The following is a 19,193-nucleotide window of genomic DNA, read 5'->3' as shown; positions in this document are numbered from 1 at the left end:
TCGGTCCGGGAGGGCGGAGACTATCACATGCTTCCTCCGACACATGTGTACCCAGCCCACCGCTTCGTTTCACCTGGCAGTGCGGACTCTCACTGGGAGAGTGTAACGTGTGGAAGGTCACACTACCTCTCCTAGATCCTTCCCTTGCTGTGCAGGCACCCCGACCGAACTGTAGGAGTCCCTGTTTACAACGACCAGGACCCACCCTCGCCGGGTTTCCCACCCTCTAACACTGCCAATTGTGTTAGTATGGACGGTCGGCCAACCCGGAAGCACCACAGCTGGATTCGATCCCACTGTCTCTGTGGTGGTAGACAGGCACTTAGTCCACTGCGCTACCCGGCCGCGTGAATATTAAAGGCAACCAACTTGCTACCCGGCCGCTCGCCCAGCCCATGGACCAGCACAACTACCTATATCAAACCAGACCTGGGTGAAATAGATTTGTTTTAATCTGCTTGGTGTCCCAGATGGGTGGAGGTTATCGCATCAAAGGGAAATATAGTGAATTGACTTTCTAATATTTCTTCCACTGACATTCTTGTCCTGGGCAGCTTTAACACCAACCTCATACGGCAGACAGATGAAAATAAATGCTAAGTATTATTTACTCAATGCTATTTGACCCATATTATAACCTGGGGGTTGGGAGGGTGGGGTTGCAATAAGCTATTAATATATCATCATGTTAATAACAGATATACAAATATATCATCATGTTAATAACAGATATACAAATATATCATCATGTTAATAACAGATATACAAATATATCATCATGTTAATAACAGATATATACAAATATATCATCATTTTAATGACAGATATATACAAATATCATCATGTTAATAACAGATATATACAAATATATCATCATGTTAATAACAGATATATACAAATATATCATCATGTTAATAACAGATATATACAAATATATCATCATTTTAACAACAGATATATACAAATATATCATCATGTTAATAACAGATATATACAAATATATCATCATGTTAATAACAGATATACAAATATATCATCATGTTAATAACAGATATATACAAATATATCATCATTTTAACAACAGATATATACAAATATATCATCATGTTAATAACAGATATATACAAATATATCATCATGTTAATAACAGATATATACAAATATATCATCATGTTAATAACAAATATATACAAATATATCATCATGTTAATAACAGATATATACAAATATATCATCATGTTAATAACAGATATATACAAATATATCATCATGTTAATAACAGATATACAAATATATCATCATGTTAATAACAAATATATACAAATATATCATCATGTTAATAACAGAAGGACATCAAGGCACTGCTCAACAAAAACCTACCGCTCAACCTGGACAAACACCCACAATGAAGACGCAATAGCCACAACCTTACATGAGGCCACCACCCACCTGGAGCAGGCGGGGAACTATGTGAGGATGCTGTTTGTGGACTACAGCTCAGCGTTCAACACCATAGTCCCCGCCAGACTCGACACCAAGCTCAGGGAACTAGGAGTGAACCCCGGTCTGTGTGACTGGATCCTGGACTTCCTGTCGGATCGACACCAGGTGGTGAGGATGGGCCCTCACACCTCTGCCCCCCTGACTCTCAACACTGGAGCCCCCCAGGGCTGCGTCCTGAGCCCTCTCCTCTACTCACTGTACACCTATGACTGCGTAGCCACGCACAGCTCCAACACGGTAATTAAATTTGCCGATGACACCACAGTGATAGGCCGAATCACCAAGAGTGACGAAACGGCCTACAGGAGAGAGGTTGACAACCTGGCAAAGTGGTGCCAGGAGAACAACCTCTCTCTCAATGTGGAAAAAACTAAAGAGCTGGTCATAGACTACAGGAGAGGGGGAGAGAAGCTGGACCCCATCACCATCGACAGGGCTGCAGTGGAGAGAGTCAGCTGTTTTAAGTTTCTCGGTATCCACATCACAGATAAACTCATCTGGGACGTCCACACAAATCATGTGGTAAAGAAGGCCACCTTAGGAGGCTGAAGAAGTTCAGCATGACAACCCAAGATCCTGAAGGCGTTCTACAGAGGGACAACAGAGAGCGTCCTGACGGGGTGCATCACCGCCTGGAGGAGGACCTGCACCGACCTCAACCTCAGAGCGCTGAGCAGAGTCGTCAGGACAGCCCAAAAAAATCTGCGGATGTGAGCTTCCCTCCATCCAGGAAATATGAGAGCCGGTGCATTAAAAAAGCCCGGAAAGTTATCAAGGACCACCCCAACCATGGACTGTTCCAGCTGATGCGGTCTGGAAAGCTCTTCCGCAGCCACACAGCAGAACCAACCGGCTGAAGAACAGTTTTCCCCCCCAAGCCACCAGAGTCGTCAACAGAGCCCACCACCCCCTGGACTACACTTGAGAAACACTGTTGCTGCTGATAACACTGCACATTGCATTTTACACACTGCTAAAATGTGCACATTGCACATCACAGAACATACTTTTTTTTTGGAACTGTACATAGCCATTTTGTTATTTAAATTGTATATAGTATAATATCTACATCCTGATCGGCAATGCACACTTTTTTAGAACTGTATATAGTAATCTTTATGTCAATCTGTTTATGCTCTACCCTGTTGTCATGAAAAGTCATTCCTCTGTTTTTAAAGCATCAAAAAGGTGGAGAACCGCTGTTGTCGGCCATGGAACCAGCAGAAACTGAAACTACTTTGAAAGACACAAATAATAAATGTCCCCTCTGCATAAAAGCATCTCATCCAGATGAAGCAAAACCCATGGAAATGTGAGCACAGAGGCACACAATTAATATAACTATATTAGTCACAGCCACAAGCCTGCACCCAGATAGACATGCTCCCCTACATGCTAAATTCAAATACGACGCAATCAGACAAACACACGCCTCGTTCTCTGATATTAGTATTCATAGGTCTACTTTATTTAAAAATATTTAATGATTGAGTCGGAGATGGCCTGCTGACTTCAGGTTGTTTACAAGCTCCTACTCCAACGCTTCCCTGGCGTGCCTGAAGGGGGAGAAATAGGCTGATTCTGAAGTGCCCTCATATTCTTTTTCTCTGTCTGCCCAACAGCTGTTCTGCCCACAGAACCTTTTTATACATGCTTGGTGCTACACTGTTGCCTGTCTCTGGGGGGCCGCTGTAAACACTGCAGCAGGTGCCAGAAGCTGTGAACAGTGGGCATGAGCATGCATTCATGCACGCACGCACACACACACACACACACACTGGCACACACACACACACACACACACACACACACACACACACACACACACACTAGCACACATACACACACACACGCACGCACACACACACACACACACACACACACACTAGCACACATACACACACACACACACACACACGCACACACACACACATACACACACACACGCACGCACACACACACACACACACACACACACACACACACACACACACACACACACTAGCACACATACACACACACACACACACACACACACACACACACACACACACACACACACACACACACACACACACTGGCACACACACACACACACACACTAGCACACATACACACACACACACACACACATACACTGGCACATACACACACACACGTACATACTCACACACACACACAACACATTCAGATACACATTCAACAGACTGAACATACAGTACATGCACAGAAGCATGGACACAAGTATGCACGCCAGCACGCACATACACACATACTGTAAAAAGCATGCACATACACACATACTGTAAAAAGCACGCACATACACACATACTGTAAAAAGCATGCACATACACACATACTGTAAAAAGCATGCACATACACACATACTGTAAAAAGCATGCACATACACACATACTGTAAAAAGCATGCACATACACACATACTGTAAAAAGCCCCTACCCCCATGCTCTGTGATCTCTGCTGTTGTTCTATTTCAGACGCTTTAATTGGAGATTTGAGCCAAGCTCTTGTCTTTCAGGCTGAAAATAGCATTTAGACAAATGTCCGAAACAGCAGCCTGCCTTACACTCTGCATGCTCTGTGACAGGGTGGGGTGGGGTGGGGTGGGGTGGGGTGGGGTGGGGTGGGGTGGGGGACTGAGTGATATCTCCGTACTTCAGGCAGGAATCAAAAGACTGTCTCTCTTTCTCTCTGCCCCCGTCTGAAGCAACCCTGGCATTTGTGCTTAAGACATCTGGCACCTGTTGTACAATGGACCTTTTTGCCTGCGGTCTTCATCTGAGTAAGTGCACGCCGTCTACAGTACACGGGCTGGTCACATGTTGCGTCTCCTGCGCATAATAGGAGAGGATGGCAGATAAGGTTAAGCTTTAAAAGAGCAGAGCTCAGAGCAGTTCCATTTCAAAGCTACTGAAGACATAATAGAGTTTAATAAAGGGAGAGGAATTTGGGAGTTCATTTGGGAACCATTGCCTTTCCCCCCCCCCACACCCCTCCAGCTCCCTGTCATGTTAGGATGAGGGTTCCACTCGCCGTTCGCTATAGAAACTTTGGCAAAAACGAGATGAATGCCGAACACAACTGTGTGCGGTCAATAACGTTGTTTTTTTGTCTGGAAAGTGCTGATTTTGACACTTGGCATCCGTCTGCAGTTTTGGGGCGTTGCGAGATGAGGAGAGAGGAAGGAGGGCAAAGTAACAGCGAGGGACGTTGACGGATGTTTCAGAGAATTAAGCGATGTATGGGAGTGGGGTCCAGAAAGGAAACGGGGCTTCTGCCAAAAAGAACCGTCTGCTGGGAGGTTTGGCATCGGTTTGGCTTCCATATTGTTTGCGTTTGGCATCGCACGGCTTGGTTAGATAAGAACTGGCCACCGCTTGGGTTTGGACGAGTGGGTCTTTGATGTTAAGGGTTTTACTGTGCCATCGATGGACAGCATGAGTCTGTCAACAGCCTGTAAGCCTGTCCAAACTACAAGTCCCATTATTTCACCAGACTTCTCCCCCGCCACTTCCTACTAGACAACAGCTTAATTTTGGATCGGAGTCATTCGCGGAAATGGAAGAAGGCTACGTGATAGAAAATGTTTTAGCATAATTAGGCGGTAACGTGACACCATGTGACCACGAGCCACAGAGGGTGAGAAATAGATTAAAAAAATTACTAATTCATTTATTCGCTCACTTTCTAATTTGACAGACAGGGTCGGTGCTCAGCGTAACTCCGGGGTCACGACCCCTGGCTGCCAGCTAGCTTTATGCTGCGTGTGGAATGCTGATCCCACTGTGACTGGAGGGGGGCCCAGAGACTTGACAGCCCTGCCTCACTCACACCCCCACTGGGCGGAGATATCGCACACCTGCCATTCTCTGTCTCTCACAAGTCAGTGGGGGGGGGGGGGGAGTTTAACACATTTAAATTGTGTAAGCCCCCTCCCCCTCCTGTATTACAAACAAAGTAAATATGGTTTGAGAATGAATGCCACTAGAGGTTGTGAGGGTCTCGGAGCTCTGTGTTGGGTCTGTGAGTCAGTCCTATTAGAGTTGTTTGCTTGAGTAGAGCAGGGATGAGACAAAGATTGTGCAGTTCTGGGACTGTCAAGTTGGCCATGCTGTGAGAGGGAGGGCAGCACTGAGGCAGAGCAGGGGAGTCTGTCTCAGATGGCGGGCAGGAAGAGACCACAGCTACTCCAGGTTTGACTTCAGTTAAAAATTGCATTTGGTTTTATTTATTAGGTTGTATACTGAACATATTTAAGAATATAGAAGAATAATGCATCTGTTTTTTGTGAAATACAGTAAATCTCATATTAAGATCCATAGGTAACATAGCCTGGTGTGTGTGTGTGTGTGTGTGTGTGTGTGTGTGTGTGTGTGTGTGTGTGTGTGTGTGTGTGTGTGTGTGTGTGTGTGTGTGTGTGTGTGTGTGTGTGTGTGTGTGTGTGTGTGTGTGTGTGTGTGTGTGTGTGTGTGTGTGTGTGTGTGTGTGTGTGTGTGTGTGTGTGTGTGTGTGTGTGTGTGTGTTTCTACAGTTTCTAGTTTGAGCAGCAATGATGATTATTAATGTTGATTTGAGTTTGTATCATGTTAGTCTTCTTTGTTGCTTTTGACATTTGTCACTCACTGGTGATGGTTGGATAGACAAAACATTAGAATTATTTACAATGGTATCTCAGCAGTACTCAACACTATGGAACACTCCACTCCAAGGGCACTGTTCACTACACTATTTGTTTAATAATAATAATAATAATAATAATAATAATAATAATAATAATAATAATAATAATAATAATAATAATAATAATAATAATAATAATAATAATAATAATAGGTTTAGTTTACATTTCTTTTTTAAATGTATATGTATTTTAGTTGTCAGCAACAGTCAATTTATATCTGCTTTGGATGGTTTAATTTTGTTTCGCCAATGACTACAATCTCAGCTCATGGTAATTTGATTTTGTTTTGAACATTTGAGCATTTAGTAATTTTTTCTAATTAATAATTAAAAGCCTTGACAGATTTGGCAGTGTTCAATTTGACATTCCCTGGAAATTACATTAAATCGTGTTAATGTTATAATTTGATCCTTCTCTCTCATTTTAATTGTTCTAAAATCCAGTGTTACATTTCATTGTTATTCCAGCCTAGTGATCCATTGTCCTCAATAATGCTTTACCCACTATAAACACACAGTCCACAATAATGACCTCATACACCTTGTTGTTGGGTTGTTTATTGATTGTTGATGGACTGAATCTGTGTTTGATATGTGCGGTATCTTGGCTCTGTTTACAAAGGGCCCATTTGCCCCCTCCTATCACTGGCCCTGACACTAGTTGAGGTGCCTACATCCAGATGCCTTGACCCAAGGGGAACGACTCATCTCAGCAGAGCCTAATCAGCACCTAAACAGGCAGCAAGCATGAATGTAATGTACTAATGGGATTATTATTCTTTAGTTTTTTTGGGGGCACATGATAAGTGGACTCTTTCATGAGTATATTGGTTTATTTATTCAACTGAAACTGAGTTGGATGGATAAAACTAATTAAAAAAATGTGGGCGTGTATGTATTCGGTAATCACTTAAGTAAAGATTGTGTTTGTCTGCATTAAGCGGAGATGTCAGGTGGTCTTGTGAATTGTGACATCTGCTTTGAATAGAGCCCTGTTTACCCTCTGGTGTTCTGCTGACTTTATTCTCCACTGTTCTCTGGCTTATATTATGCACTCAATTATGCACTCAAACCCTGGCACGTGAACACTATATGGGGTACATCTTTTTTTACTTAGAGTCAACTTTAGCTTTGTCGCAAAGGCTATCCATTTATTCCCAATGCTAAGACTTTTCTCTCTCTCTTCCTTGTTTCCTTCCAGGCCAGTCTCAAGGACATGTTAATGATGGAACCACATCTCAACAGAGGACCTAACTCAACTCTGTTTGACCGTCTCTGGTTATGAAAATCTGCACCCCCAGATTGAATAGGTATGTGACTTAACCTACAATTGACCTACTGTACATGTTGTTCTGTATAAATACATAACCTCTCTGCCTTTCCAGTATGGGAAACTAGTGCATACACGTTCATAGATACTGTTCCATGAATTGCCCTCAATAGTCCACCTCATGTCTGTGTTTCTCTTCTCAGGCAGGGGCAAGATGTTTGTGGAGTCTGTCATCAAATGGGGGGCATGGACCATCCTGCTCCAGTTGGGATTGGGTGTGTCAGCCGGAGCCTGTCCTCCACGGTGTGTGTGTCGACCCGACACAACAGCAGTCAACTGTTCTGGCAGACATTTGGCCCTGGTGCCGGAGGCCTTCCCCAGCGATACCAGACGTTTGGACTTATCCCACAATAAACTTAAGACTTTGGGACGCCGCCAGTTCTCTGGCCTCCCACAGCTTCAAGAGTTGGACCTTAGTGATAATGTAATTTCCATGATTGAGGTGGACGCCTTCCAGGGCCTGCAGAATCTCAGGACTCTTTGCATTAAGAAGAACCGACTCAAGATCATCCCTGTCGGGGTGTTTTCAGGCCTACCCGGCTTACACTCCCTGGATCTCAGCGAGAATGAGATCCTGGTCTTCCTGGACTACACCTTCAGGGAAATGGTGAACCTGCAGACATTGGAGGCCGGGGAGAATGACCTGGTGTTCATCTCCCAGCGGGCCTTCGTTGGTCTGCAGAACCTACAGGAGCTCAACTTGGACCGCAGCAATCTGACCTCCATCCCCACCGAGGCCCTGTCGCAGCTCCAGAGCCTGACACGCCTACGAATGTTACGCCTCACCATCTCGGCACTGCCCAACAATGCTTTCCGCCGGCTCCATCGGCTACGTAGCCTCCTGATCTCCAACTGGCCAACGTTGGACACACTGGCGAGCAACAGCCTGATCGGCCTCAACCTAACCGCCCTTGTCATCAGCAACTGCAACCTCAGTGCGGTTCCTTACGCTGCACTGCGGCACCTGGTTTACCTGCGCTATCTGGACCTGTCCTACAATCCCATCACCATCGTCCAAGGTAATCTGCTGGGGGACTTGCTGCGGCTCCAGGAGCTGCACCTGGCCGGGGGGAGTCTGCTACGAATAGAGCCGGGGGCCTTTAGAGGACTGGCCTACTTTCGCATGCTCAACGTAACAGCCAATCAGCTCACCACGCTGGAGGAGAGCGCCTTCCACTCAGTGGGGAACCTTCAGGTCCTCAGGCTGGATGGAAATCCCCTGGTGTGTGACTGCCGGCTCCTCTGGGTGGTGCGCAGGCGGTTGCGCCTTAACTTTGATGGACGCCAACCTTCTTGCACGTCTCCCGACATGGTGCGACAGCGCGAGTTCAGGGACTTCTCAGAGAAGGAGCTCCCAAGGCTGTTCACCTGTAGGCCGGCTCGGATCAATGACCGCAGGCCACAGGAGGCTAGAGTTGAGGAGGGCACCACAGTCCTCTTCTCCTGTAAGGCTGAGGGGGACCCGGCTCCGTCTTACACCTGGATGTCATCTCACAAGACCATACTCTCTTTGACGGGGCGGATCAGGGTGTTACCCAACGGCACTCTAGAGGTGCGTTACGCCCAGGTTCAGGACAGTGGCACATATCAGTGCACAGCAGGAAATGCAGCTGGCAACGAGACTCTGACTGTCAATTTGCAGGTGAAGGGGTTCCCTCGAAACCGCACCATGCCCTTTTTCACAGAGGAGGAGTGGATAGAGTCTGCATACTCGCCCACCGTCAACTCCTCTGCTCAGATGGCAAAGCCGTACCCGTTTGATGCAAAGACATTGATCATCGCTACCACCATGGGCTTCCTGTCCTTCCTCAGTTCAGTTGCCATCTGTTTTGTCTTCATGTTCTTCTGGAGCCAGAGCAAAGGCCAGATCAAACACACAGCTACTATTGACTTCGTGCCCCGTTCCTCCATGGGAGGAGGAGGAGACGGTGCGGAGACTGGGAGGTTCACCATGAAACTTATCTAAAGCCGCTGGTACTTTCAAAGCTATGTCATCTCTTGAACTCTGACGGTACCGCTGGTACTTTCAAAGCTATGCATCTCTATTAGTAGGCTATATCACTTCAGAGGGGAAATCAAAGCCAATTTGTTGCGTTAGAGCCTGCTCTCTTCTAATATTAGAACTGAAACTTCAATCTCAGTGCTAACTTTGACTAGGTCAACAAACAGGTGAATAAGGGCGGCTGGGTGGCGCAGCGGACAAGGCGCTCGTCACCAACGCAAGAGACACTGGTATCGAATCCAGCTGTCAGCGTTGCTTCCGGCTTGGCCGGCCGTCATACTGGCTCGATTGGCAGAGTCAGCGGGAGGGAAGCCGGTGGGTGGGTCTGGGTCGTTGTGGACAGCGACTCCTACAGTTCAGTCGGGGCGCCTGCACAGTGAGGGAAGGATCTAAGAGAGGTAGTGTGACCTTCCACACGTTACACTCTCTCAGTGAGAATCCGCGCTGCCAGGTGAAAAGAAGTGGTGGGCTGGGTACACATGTGTTGGAGGAAGCATGTGATAGTCTCCGCCCTCCCAGACCGACGGTAGGGGGTAGAGTGCGCAACGACCAGGAAGGGGATTGGGAATTGGCATAACGACTAACATTGGGAGGGGAGAAAAATGGAAAAAGATCATTCAAAATATTTGTTTTTTTAAACAGGTGAATAACATCTCATGGAATAGGAATACATTAAGAGCGGCTCTGTGTCATGTTTGCTGTGCATTTATTTTCTCGGACTGCTTTGAATAGGCAAGTGACTGTGTAACTGCTGCAGGTCCAACCTTTTGATGCAACATTATGTTAAACAATAAGGTTTTGGAAATGACATATGTGAAATGAGTCTGAACTTGAGACATGTCAAGGTGAATACATTATCAAACATATCAGGTGTGTTTGGTCAATACTGTGCAAACATGCTGAGCTTTATGTCTGGACTTGCCATTACAAGCCAACCAAGAGATGCCCTCTTGATCTGAGGGTTGCTATTACTGCTTACCCACAGAGGATCACTTTAACCCTTTCACTACCACACTACCAAATGGTTAACCCTTTCACTGTGACAATACAGAAGGTTAACCCTTTCACTGCCACACGACAAAGGGTTAACCCTTTCACTACCACACTACATAAGGTTAACCCTTTCACTACCACACTACAGACGGTTAACAATCTGTAGTAGTGTGGTAGTGAAAGGGTTAGAGACCGTCAACTCAGCATTTGTTGTTTAGCGACTCGAATATGCAAACGCAAGGCTATAGCTGATTATGACTGATAATTGCAATAGATAGATAGAAAAGAATACTGTAAGCAAATAGTTACAATATCTGTTGAAAGCTAATATTACAGTTTAGCTTTGGACAAGCCTCTTTTTGACCTTTACCGTATGTTACAGGAATGTCACTTTTGGAGATATGCTTTGTGTTTTTTTTACTATTAATTATTAAATTGCAATAGAGTTTTGTCAAGCTGTCGATGACTGTATATTACAATGTATATACGAATGTATCTTAATCATACTGTTATACTTTAAAAGGGACATCTTGTGGAAATGGCTTTTGCCTCGTCTTTGTATGGATTTGTCTGAACTGGTATTTAGGCACTGGAGAAAAATTACACAGGTGCTCCTTGCCGTTTGGCCAGGGTTTGAAGTCTTCAGAATAACAAGCCTAAACAAGAATTGCTTACCCTCGGTAGCAAAGAATTACCTTTGATTGATCAATTAGCTGCACTTTTTGGAACCAGCAACTCTACCTAATGTACCGCCCAGTTAGTCAGGCAGGGAAGGAAATGTATTTAAAATGTTGTGTGTTGCTAATATCCACCAATCAGATCAATACAAAGGAAGAACTAGGTGCTCGGAAATAAACAATTAAAATTACATTTAAACTAGATTATTTGCAATTAACAGAGATTTAAGGATTAAAAACATTTTGAAAGGATACATGATATGCCCCTTTTAAGCAATTTTCTGTGCTCCAAATTGGATCACTCTTCCATTTTTTTATATTGAATTTTGTCACTAGATGACTACTCTGTCCTTCCGTGTTTTTACATTCATGGACCCTCACTTTAATTTCTTCGCCCTGCCATGGATCATGGTAAACTGAAAGAATATGTGCCTGAGTAACATCCTCACTGTCCAGAGGAAGCAATAATCACCTGATCGTCATCTTGTAAATGTGAAGTAACATCCTCACTGTCCAGAGGAAGCAATGATCACCTGATCGTCATCTTGTAAATGTGAAATATGGGTCAAGGACGTTCCTGTGCACCAAGCTGTTATGTGGCTTTATCTAGTTGTGAGGATTAGTGCCACTCAAATATGCCACTCTTGTTTTCTGTGCACACTTGTCAACTCGATGCAGCGCATGTACAAACCAATACTCTGCTATGCCATGAAAAAGGATGTAAATTATGTGAACGGACTAAAATGTCAGTCCTGTTGTTTTGCTATCTTGTTTAGAAGACATAATCTTGTTGCATTTGAAATTCATTATTAAATGCCTATATTTAAACCTGCCTCTCTCTGTGTGTGTGTGTGTGTGTGTGTGTGTGTGTGTGTGTGTGTGTGTGTGTGTGTGTGTGTGTGTGTGTGTGTGTGTGTGTGTGTGTGTGTGTGTGTGTGTGTGTGTGTGTGTGTGTGTGTGTGTGTGTGTGTGTGTGTGTGTGTGTGTGTGTGTGTGTGTGTGTGTGTGTGTGTGTGTGTGTGTGTGTGTGTGTGTGTGTGTGTGTGTGTGTGCATTGCCTTGAATTGCTTCATCTAATGACTTCAGTGGTGGAAGTAAGTAACTATGTACAGTAAGTACTGTACAATGTTGAGGTACTTGTACTTGTTAACCCTTTCACTACCACACTACCAAATGGTTAACCCTATCACTGCGACAATACAGAAGGTTAACACTTTCACTGCCACACTACAGAAGGTTAACCTTATGTAGTGTGGTAGTGAAAGGGTTAAAGCTCAATGCAATGATAAGGTAGCAGTCCCTGTAAGACAAGGTGTTGCTATTTTCTAATCTACATAATTTCATGGTGGTGTAATTAACACAACACAAAAATGCAATGTCCCGATGATATTATTGGTGGCCATTTTCTAACTAATTTACTAATTTATAAACTGTCAAACTAAGTAAAGGTGTGCTAAACTGATTAGAGTTTTTGGATGTGTGTGTGAGATTATGTGCAAAATAAATCTGCATTGATTTCGAATGAAGTGCTCCTTTAAGTCGAATTTTAAATGGACACCTTTTACTCTTACCAGCTATTTTATCTGTGTATTTCTACCTGTACTTGTACAGTAGTAAATAAACTGTGTACTACTACTACTACTACTACTACTACTACTACTACTACTACTACTACTACTACTACTACTACTACTACTACTACTACTACTACTACTACTACTACTACTACTACTACAGTACACCACTGAACATAATGAAATGAAACAGAATAAAAAGATGATTTATATCAGCTAAAACAGAACAAAACAATAAAATAACCAGTAGCTTTTTCTTAGGCTCTTATGTGAAATTAAGTGTTAGGAAATTGATATGAGATTAATTGATATGAGATGAATTGATATGAGATCTCATCTTGCATAATGGGAGCACTCCTCCTCACACTGCAGGCAAAAGTGGCCCGAATCAAAATCATATGAACAGCACAAATCTCACATAATCTGATATTTTCAATTCTCATGTGGTTCTAAATCAGATACAGGTCCGATTTTTTGCAACACAACCTCAGTCTGAACTGTCATATCAGAATTGATGCAACTTTTATGTCACTCTAGATTGACATTCATCACAATTCTGTGACGGGAGTCACTCTGTGAATACAAACATGGAAGACAACTGTGATGGAGGTGGTCAGGGGAGGACCAGTGAGGTGTTTACATTATACAGTAAGTATTTAGGGTGACACATTTGTACAAGCAAACCTTGAGGGGACTTATCATAACCAGTCTGTGTTTGAAAACATATTGAAAGAATAAATGGCTCTTTCACCACCTCCTCGCCCCCATTATCATCTGCTCACAAATGAGCTGGCCTCTACTGCATATCAACTTATAAATTAAACCACAAAATGTGACAATATGAAGATGGACGTAAACATGGAGGACACTGAAGTCACATGTTGTGGTTTAATTTATAAGTCATGTGGGTCAGTTCAGGATCTTGACCAGTTCAGACTGGAATCTGATATTGACCACATTTAAAAAATAATGTGAACAGACAAACAAAAGAAATCAGATCTGAGCATTTTTTTAAATCAGAATTGAGCATTAAGGCTTGAAATGTGAACGTAGCCTTAATCTCTGTGTTTTCCATCAGTTGTCAGGACTGTTATGATCGATTAGAGCGGGAAAGTGGCCGTGTCGCGACCTGGTTCCAGTGACGAACTTGATGGCTATACGTGCGCTGTATGTTTGTCCTAATTTCACGTCTGGGTGGACAGATGACTCCGCTGGGTGATATTTCTGGATGTTTGTATGTCTCGTTACTGCCAGAAGAGAGTGACAGGCCAGGGGGGTTAACCTTTGAGATCTACCGACATTCCCTCAGTGCAGACAGGAAGCCAGCATGGTCCTAAGTGGATTCGGTCGACAGCAAATCATTTTCCTCTCGCATGCAGTTGCCGAGAATAGCCCAGAAAAAAAATAGTTAATCACGTGTGTGAGCAGAGATTTAAACCCTTTTGGATTACCTCTGCATGTCTCAATCTGTTATATAGGTCTGTCTGGCGACTGCTAACCCAAGGCCCAGTTTGGCCAGTCATATCATCTGTTTTAATACAACTCGTTTCCTCCCCTTGGACAGAAGGCCAGGGGTCAGATTATGAAGTGTTATAAGCCAGTGCTCCCAATGACAAGCAGACACACACCACTTAGGCCATTTCTTCTTTCAATAGGTTTTCAAACACAGACTTGTTATGATAAGTCCCCTCAAGGTTTGCTTGTACAAAAGTGTCACCCATACACCCATTATACTTACTGTATAATGTAAACACCTCACTGGTCTTAGTGCATCATGGTTCCCTGACATTTGACATTTACTATTGCAGGTAAGGAGGTTTACGCCCATATCCTGGTTCCAATGGGAAGGACACAATAGAGAAAACTCTGTTCACAACGCCCTGCCCTGACTTAACTTCACTAACTCACCAACAACATTTGTGAGTCCTTCAAAGACTTTACCAATAAAGCATGCTCTGGTGTCACTATCTTTAGCAGAGCTTTATCTATCCTGGCGAATGAATCTTGATGGAAACAAAATGTGTTTCTGGGCTCCACATCCCATATTGTCATCTACCACCAGGTGGTGCTAAAAGCACATAATTTGAGGTATCCCTGTCTCAGTCATTATAGTTAGGAAACATTCTTTTAATTAGCATTATTTATCCAAAAGTGTGTGGTGGGCACATGACAGGCAATAATCATCCTTTGTGGTGTTTTTATTTGATTGGGTTGCAAACTTTTCAGTAGGAGTTAGATCATTTTGTGTACTGTACTGTGTAGGGACTGTCCTGCTCCACTAGGGGCAGGCTTTTCTCATTCACTAGGCTGGGGGCGGGGCTGGCTTTTCTAATTCACAGGAGCGATCTTTTCTACTCTACGTTGGCTTTGAGAGTTGTGAATGAATGAATGAATGAAAACTTTATTTAACAGATTGCAGAATGGGTACAATACAGTACGGCTCAATACATACAATTGTTAAGGGGATGCAGACCTGAGAAAGACGTTTGTCTTGTTTCCATCAGGGTCCCCCATTTTCAATTCATATAGACATTTATGACATACACAACATACATGACATTTATGGCATAGGGTATTAGGGACATATAGGTATTTAGTACTGATACATTTGTAAATTGTGACATAACCGGTATTCAAATATACAGTACTGTTACCCCTAGATCCTGACAGAGTATATACATATGATGGGGATGGGACTGTACATTAGGAGGGGGTGGGTGGGTGGGAGAGAAATATACATACGGCGGGGAGGGAATATATACATGTTTGATTGATTGAATTGATTGAAAACTTTATTAACAGATTGCAGAATGGGTACAGTACAGTACATAGATGTAGCAGTAGGCCTACTGTCTATCTGTATGTCATGTATGGGGACCCTGATGTAAACAAGACGAAAGTCTTTCTCTGGTCTGCATCCCCTTAACAATTGTGTGTATTGAGCTGTACTGTATTGTACCCATTCTGCAATCTGTTAATAAAGTTTTCAATCAATCAATCAAAACAGCTCAATACATACAATTGTTAAGGGGATGCAGACCAGAGAAAGACGTTTGTCTTGTTTACATCAGGGTCCCCCATTTTCAATTCATCATACTGTGCAGGACAGTGATGCAACAGTAGCAGGACAGTGGATCACAGTGATGTACTGTAGCAGGACAGTGATGTAGCAGGAGTCAGGACATTGGATCACAGTCATGTACTGTAGCAGTTCAGTGATGTAGCAGGAGTCAGGACATTGGATCACAGTGATGTACTGTAGCAGGACAGTGATGTAGCAGGAGTCAGGACATTGGATCACAGTGATGTGATCATTTTGTGTAGTGTACTGTGTAGGGACTGTCCTGCTCCACTAGGGGCAGGCTTTTCTCATTCACTAGGCTGGGGGCGGGGCTTGCTTTTCAATTCACACAGGAGCGATCTTTTCTACCACATTGTACAACAGAACTGCCGAGTCCCGAGGCTGGTAAGTGCTAGTTAAAATGTACAGTAGTGCACAAACTCTACGTTGGCTTTGAGAGTTGTATTATACTGATATAAAAGTTATGCTGTAGTGTAGGTTGTATGTGGGAGGGGGGCGGGGGGCTGCGTCGCCCACAGTATTTGGTTAACGTTACTGTGGGAAGTTATGCTGTAGGTTGTGTGCGGGGGGGGGGGGGGGGGGGTACGTCGTCCACGGTCTATTTAACGTTATGTACAGTAGTTGTGTTTGATTGATTGAAAACTTTATTAACAGATTGCAGAATGGGTACAGTACAGTACATAGATGTAGCAGTACTGTCTATCTGTATGTCATGTATGTCTGTCCTGATTAATTGAAAATGGGGGACCCTGATGTAAACGAGACGAAAGTCTTTCTCTGGTCTGCATCCCATTAACAATTGTATGTATTGAGCTGTACTATATTGTACCCATTCTGCAATCTGTTAATAAAGTTTTCAACCAATCAATCAAAACAGCTCAATGCATACAATTGTTAAGGGGATGCAGACCAGAGAAAGACGTTTGTCTTGTTTACATCAGGGTCCCCCATTTTCAATTCATCATAAACAGGGGTGTAAAAAGTACCCAGAAATTATACTTTACTACTACTATTATACTAAGTACACTGTACAACTGTACAAGCAAAACTGTACATTGGAATATTGACGAAACCATACTTGGTCATTTACTGTACATTGGAGGGGGTTGGGTTAGGACATTTACAGGGTCCAGTTTCGAATTGCAGTCTCCCGTAGTTGCTCTTTGAGAGTGGTTTTGAAAGTGGGTAGTGATTCACATTCCTTTACAGCAGGGATCAGCAACCTTTTTGATACAAAGTGCCATTTTAAAATGTTCTTGTTAACCAGTGTGCCATATCAATGTTAAGGTTAATTATGACACCACATCACAATGTAAATCTCCAACAGATCTGTAATTCTATTCCATCCATATAGGCAACGTGCATAGCAATAGTTTTAATAACCATTTTCCTCTCATAAATATATAAGAGAATGCTGCCGTCTTTATGAGATGCTTGCTTGCCATACCTGGACACATTCAGCCTTGTCTGCCTCATCCTTTAAAGTTCTCATGTTTGGTCTCAAAATGGCGTTTAACACTCAATGTTCGGCAAACAACAACAGACTGACCCTTCTCATTGGCTCTGACCATGAAATATCCCTGGTATATCAGTCAACCTACACTACCATAAATAACAGGCTGTGCAACTGCCAATGGCTGTGAAAGAGGTAACTGCATGGGGAGGTAACTCAACATTTCCAAAAAGGTTCCTCTTACACATTTGCTAGTGTGCCATGTTGGTTTAGATAATGTGTACCAATGGTGGCACTCGTGCCTAAGGTTGCTGACCCCTGCTTTACAGCTTTGGGTAGGGCGTTCCACATCGATGTGGCATAATTGCGAACCGTGTTTAGTCCCTTGTTTGAGCCGAATCTGGGTTTAACATGATTTGTGGAGCTCCCTCTGGTGTTGTGATCGTGGTATTCACTGACCTTTGGGAAGTATTTTGACATGTACATGGGTACCTTAGTCGTATAGTGTATCTTGTTGACCAGGCCCATTGCAAGTTGCTGTACTCTGTCGTCTACTCTAAGCCATCCTAGGTTGTCAAAGTGGGCAGGGGTGAGGTGGGTTCTAGGAGTAAGGTCAAGCAGTAGTCTGACCAGTTTGTTTTGAGATCTGCCAGGTTATGACATTTATGCTTCTACCTAAAACTAGGTTATGTGAGTAGCTGGGATTGGTTCAGGTTCTGATATTGCTGTACAGGCCAAGATTTCACTGATCGCTTTAGTACTTAGACACATAGCACTATGTTGTATCCTCTCACCAGGCTCCAATGCAATGGGGCACATTTTCACATGATGTTGCTGTCAATGACGCATTATACAAAATGGTCATCAGTAGTGGCCACAGAAATAAACCCATATTCCATAATGGGACTTGAGTATACTGAATATTTGACCATACCAAATACCAAATATATTGCCAAAAGGAAAGGCCAATTTAAATTAGTATTAGCAACAGTAACAGTGTATTGCACTACTATTACTACTACTGTTAACTGTTAACTGTTACCCGTTATTGCACAAATGTATTGTTACCTGCTACCTGTTATTGCACAATTTTATTGCACATTTTTTTTTGTATTGGATTCTATTATATGTTGTACCAATTGCACATCGTTGCGGGCAAGACCACCCGCATTTCATTGTATATCCGTATGCCGTGACAAATAAAACTCTTGACTTGACTTGACTTGATCTCATATAAAAGGCCTTCTAGTAGGCCAGTTGACTAACTCACATAATTAGCATCATATAGCCACAATACTAACTAACAATGCTTTACTTTTTCTCTTTCCTTGGCATGTCTCCCAGGGGGCCCGGAATCACTACTTACTGGTCTGTTTAGTCCTATCTCATTCCTCATCTCTCCTGCTCCATCCCTCATCTGCTGACTGTGGTCATCCTGTCCTGGGTGTGTTTGGTCTCCTGCTCCACTCTTCTTCAGGCTCTGTGATCCTGCACCTTTTTAGGGTGGAGGATATCGGCAGCCATTGGACGTGGTTGGCTGCCTGAATTTAGCTTAAGTCTATTGCTCTTTTTGCCCAACAAAGTAACTGCAATTTTTTTGAGGACCAGCACCATGAAAGGACAAGACAATCTGAATGTGTGCACATAACCTCACCATGCTCACTGAGAACACCTGCACAATGAGGATTACAGTTGATCACAAATGATGTGCTTGTTTATGTGTTGTGCTTGTAGTAGTAGTGTTAGCTTGTGTGCTATTTGATTGTTATTATTTACACTGTTTCTAAACAACTCCTAACTGATCAGAAAAAGTTACTGGAATATGTTGTTTCTTTACACATATGTTGGATTATGTAATTGGTTTGTCTTTTTTATTGG

At 43.3% G+C, this 19,193-nt stretch overlaps 1 protein-coding gene across 1 annotated transcript; it reads left to right on the top strand.

Moving 5' to 3' along the window:
- Nucleotides 1–7,688: 7,688 nt before the first annotated feature.
- On the top strand, nucleotides 7,689–9,500 carry lingo4b (leucine rich repeat and Ig domain containing 4b; the record flags this gene model as incomplete). Its single annotated transcript, XM_084336329.1, has 1 exon — nucleotides 7,689–9,500. The coding sequence occupies one exon, from the start codon at nucleotides 7,689–7,691 to the stop codon at nucleotides 9,498–9,500; it is 1,812 nt and encodes a 603-aa protein (XP_084192455.1).
- Between the last annotated feature and the right edge of the window lie 9,693 nt (nucleotides 9,501–19,193).

Source organism: Notolepis coatsorum (genome assembly GCF_963971535.1).
Source record: "Notolepis coatsorum genome assembly, chromosome: 19".
NCBI classification, from domain to species: Eukaryota; Metazoa; Chordata; class Actinopteri; order Aulopiformes; family Paralepididae; genus Notolepis; species Notolepis coatsorum.
Note: the sequence above shows the minus strand (reverse complement) of the source record. Positions and strands in the feature narration are given on the sequence as shown.